Source organism: Octopus bimaculoides, chromosome 3 (genome assembly GCF_001194135.2).
Source record: "Octopus bimaculoides isolate UCB-OBI-ISO-001 chromosome 3, ASM119413v2, whole genome shotgun sequence".
NCBI lineage: Eukaryota > Metazoa > Mollusca > Cephalopoda > Octopoda > Octopodidae > Octopus > Octopus bimaculoides.
In genome coordinates, this window is record NC_068983.1 from 32,950,763 (window position 1) to 32,955,083 (window position 4,321).

The window sequence follows — 4,321 nt, forward strand, 5'->3', positions numbered from 1 at the left end:
TATATATATGTATATATATATATATATGTATGTATGTATATACATACACATATACAGATAATTATATTGACCATGTGTATATCTGTATATTCCTAATTTAAGAAAATAAGTTGCGACGTAAGTGAAATTTACCGGCTATTCAAGGAGTTGGGCTACAACCAAGATCCCGTCTATCATTGGTTCGAAGTAAACTTAGTTGTCATTGTTTGGCCCCAAATCATCTTTTATCGAATATCAGTTATGATGAAAGTTATTCCAATTGCAACCATCATCGTCCCTTCCTTTTGTAGATATGTGACTTCATTGTCGAATATATCATTTAAGATGCTTGCGTACGATTGACTCGAGGGGTGGGGAATTTGGCTATTATTTCTCAAAATACGAGCAACAATATAAAACTTTCCTTGTTGAACACCCTGGCCGGATGTTACACTTTGACATTGCTTTATATAGGGGAAAATACTCTTAGACAGCGATACAGCAGATAAAAATAACACACTATTGCCCCATAGACTTTCCATTTAATTACTTCGGTGACTGGTTGTTATAAGACAGTGTAAGGTACAGGTTACATAGGGCGTGTGATAGGAGGTAAAACTAACGGCTGGAAGTGTTTCGGTGAAATATACGGATATGCTTCGATAAATTCCACCATAACATAAATTAAACTTACATATATGTATTATATTTTCTTTTCAGCGGCAGTTTCCCTAACACCACAAAAAGAAAACGAGAGTAATAAACAATTAATCCTGGTACTTGGAAGCCTGGCTTCTGTCATCGTTATCATTATTTCATGTTGCGGTAAGTCAATTCTAGGAATATGGTTAAGCCTTTCTTTTCTTCTTTCGAGTGGTTTTATAAACTAAAGAATGTGTATATGTATAAATGTATGTATGTAACGTGAATGTACGTGTGTGTGTGTGTGTGTGTGTGTGTGTGTGTGTGTGTGTGTGTGTACGTATATTTCTTTCTCTGTCAATATCCCTATCTATTTATCTGTCTATCTATCTATCTCTCTCTCTCTCTCTCTATCTATCTATCTATCTATCTATCTATCTATCTATCTATCTATCTATCTATCTATTTATCTAGCGTTAAGTGATTAATTAGTGAGTGGGAAAGTAAACAATGAGAGATCACTAGATCGTATGCTATTATGTATTAAGTTCAGTGTCTGAAATTTCTCCTTTCAAATCATTACAAGTTTGCTTTTCATCTTTCCTTTGTGTTGACATTCTGTCTACTGCTCAAATACTTTGGAATAGTTTCGCCGACGTTTCATCTTCTTTTTAAATTAGATGGATATTAATGTATTTTTCCATTTAATGGTTTCTTATTGGCTTAGTACAAATGCACTTTATATGCAGGAGGTTCGAGTTTCAGGTACCCAAAACCAGATTTGAAACAACATTGCGTTCTCGGATTCCATGAACCTAACACTCACTCACAGACCTTTTCCCTGTGCTGTTGGCTAATACTGATTTCTAGCAATGTCAAATGATAAACAGTTTTGGAGATATAAAATAATGATTGAAGTCATTCTTAATATGTGATTACTTTTAGATTAATCGGTACGAAGATTTGGTTAATTCTTATTTCTCGATCCTGGATTAGTCGAAATGTGTAATCCAGCGGTTGAATTATTTGTAAGAAACAAATTAAATATAGATGGCAGATCAGTATCTATTACATGATTTTCAGTTACAGCAATTGGCTACCTTCTTTAACAATCCCTCTAATGTGAAATCTAATTTTTATAATGCCGAAAGTAAGTAAACTTAGCACCAGTTAAATACTGAGATCAGAACAAGTCGCAAAATTCAATCAACTAAAATATATTTTACCACTGGCCCAGAAAATATGGCATCAGTTCTTCGAACTCCAAACTACTGACGCAAACTCACAAAGCTACTATAGAAAAGAGTAAAAGAGTGCATCTCTCATCCTATGATATTAATACCAATCTTATAATAATTCTGCTTGTTTCTCCGTTACTTAGCCCGTCCATAACGCTGTCACGTAATTAGTTGAAGGGGAGGGAGAAAAGGGAGAGGGACAAGGGGAGAAGGGGGAGATAGTAGGTGGTGCTGAGTGAAATGTGTAATTTTTAAAATTAAAGTTTTTTCTTCCGTTACTTAGCCCGTCTGTAACGCTTTCATGAAATTAGTTGAAGAGAAAGGCGAAGAGTGAGAGAAAAAGAGGGAGAAAGAAAAAGAAGAGAGAAAAAGAGGGAGAAAGTAAAAGAAGAGAGAAAAAGGGGGTAAGGCGAGGAGTGAGAGAGAAAGAGGGAGAGTGCTGTGTATTAAGTCTATAAAACTGTGCATAGACATATAAAGTGTATATATAAAATGCATTAGCTAATCATCGTATTCCAATTTCCTTCACTTGTCAAGGAGTACAGGCTACGCTTTCAGATTTTTTGGATAAAGTTTTCAGAAATGACCCAATAAGTTTACCATTTAATTCTGTGAAATATTCACAGGTCCCGCTAGTATTAAATAATGCCCAGTATATAATGTATGTATGTATTTTGTTGTTTTAGAAAATTTAATAAGGAAGTATTAAACTAAAAATCTTAAGTTAAATATTAGATATAAAGTATTCTGGTGGCAGGATTTGAATCTCTGTAGTTTCGCCTATTACTTAATACATTATCATAACTTTCTTTTATTGATATATAGATAGAAAATCTTGAGGTAGCAGAAAATGGTAACAGAAAACGTTGGCAATTTTACGTGCAGGCACACACACACACACACACACATACATATATATATATATATATATATATATATATATATACTTAATTCTTTATTGCCCTTAAGGGGCTAAAAATAGAGGGGACAAACAAGGACAGACAAAGTGACTAAGTTGATTACATCGACCCCAGTGCGTAACTGGTACTTATTTAATCGACCCCGAAAGGATGAAAGGCAAAGTTAACCTCGGCGGAATTTGAACTCAGAACGTAGCGGCAGACGAAATATCGTTAAGGATTTCGCCGGCGTGCTAACGATTCTACCAGTTCGCCGCCTTATACATACATACATACATATATATATACATGCATACATACATACATACATACATACATACATATTTATATATATATGTATATATATATATATATATACATAGTGTGTGTGTGTCACTGCGCGTGAGTATGTATAAACGTGTGTGTTTACATATACTTAAATGGGCCATCGCATGTTTCAACGTAAGATTTTGTATGTCCTAAACTTTATTAAGATATAAGGCAGCATCATGGGGAATAATCGCTTCGGAATTGCATTTACAATTAAGAATTCTACAAGTATATGATTTTAGGTTTCTCGTTTTGAATCTCACTCAAGTCCTCAGCAACGTTACCTTCTTTTCCTATTATGCAATACTCTCGACCATTCTTCTCGCCAGTTTCACACTGACCACATACCTCAATTTCTTCCTACCGGCGCATGTGGCGATGGATAAGCCTGTACATCTGGTTCTCCTAACTATACGTAGCTGCTTAGTTCTTTAAATACACTGGACTCTCAATGCACATATTTATACAGGCGCACATAATCTATTCACACACATAATTTGCACGCTTGATATTTAACTTCTTTGACATCACGTAAAAACATTTGAACATCACGTAATATTTTAACATCATTTTAACATCACGTAAAAACATAAAGTACCATTTTAACATCACGTAAAATCACGAAGTACATCCCCAGGCGCATGTACTTAGTTTAAGCACAGTTACTTCCCCTGTTGCTTCTGTACGTATGAATCGTCATTTCTTCTCTCTCACTATCAGACATTTGACCCCCATCATAATTACCGTTACATGACACACACATACACATAATTATTAATTCTGCTTTTCTTTCTTCCTTCTGCCATTATTCTTTTCCTGTTTACTCCGTAGGGAAAATTTTAAGCTCGATGCCTCAAAGTGACTTCTTCTTTCTTAATTATCATAGCAAACCGAACCAATTACTACACTTAGTTTCCTATATTGTTATTCTCGTCAATAATTTCACACACACACACACACACACACACACACACACACACACACACACACACGCACGCACGCACGCATATACACACACACTTGTGATTATATATGTGTATTATATATACGTACATGTAATTTGCAGTTCTGTCTAGGTCTACGTTTATACCACTTGACACCCAGTAGGATTGGTTAATGATCCAACTATTCGACTTATAGAGAAAAATAAAATAATTTTTATTCAGACACAATATATCTAGAATCATATTAGCTATATGCCATTCCATATATATATATATATATATATATATA

General features: G+C 34.5%; 1 protein-coding gene across 1 annotated transcript in view; it reads left to right on the top strand.

Moving 5' to 3' along the window:
- The window catches only part of LOC106872480 (ALK tyrosine kinase receptor), a 75,332-nt gene that overhangs the window by 40,127 nt on the left and 30,884 nt on the right, over positions 1-4,321 (top strand). Inside the window, exon 5 of the mRNA XM_014919493.2 lies at positions 700-804. Within this exon, the coding sequence (XP_014774979.2) occupies positions 700-804 (105 nt within the window). The remainder of the gene's footprint in view (positions 1-699; positions 805-4,321) is intronic.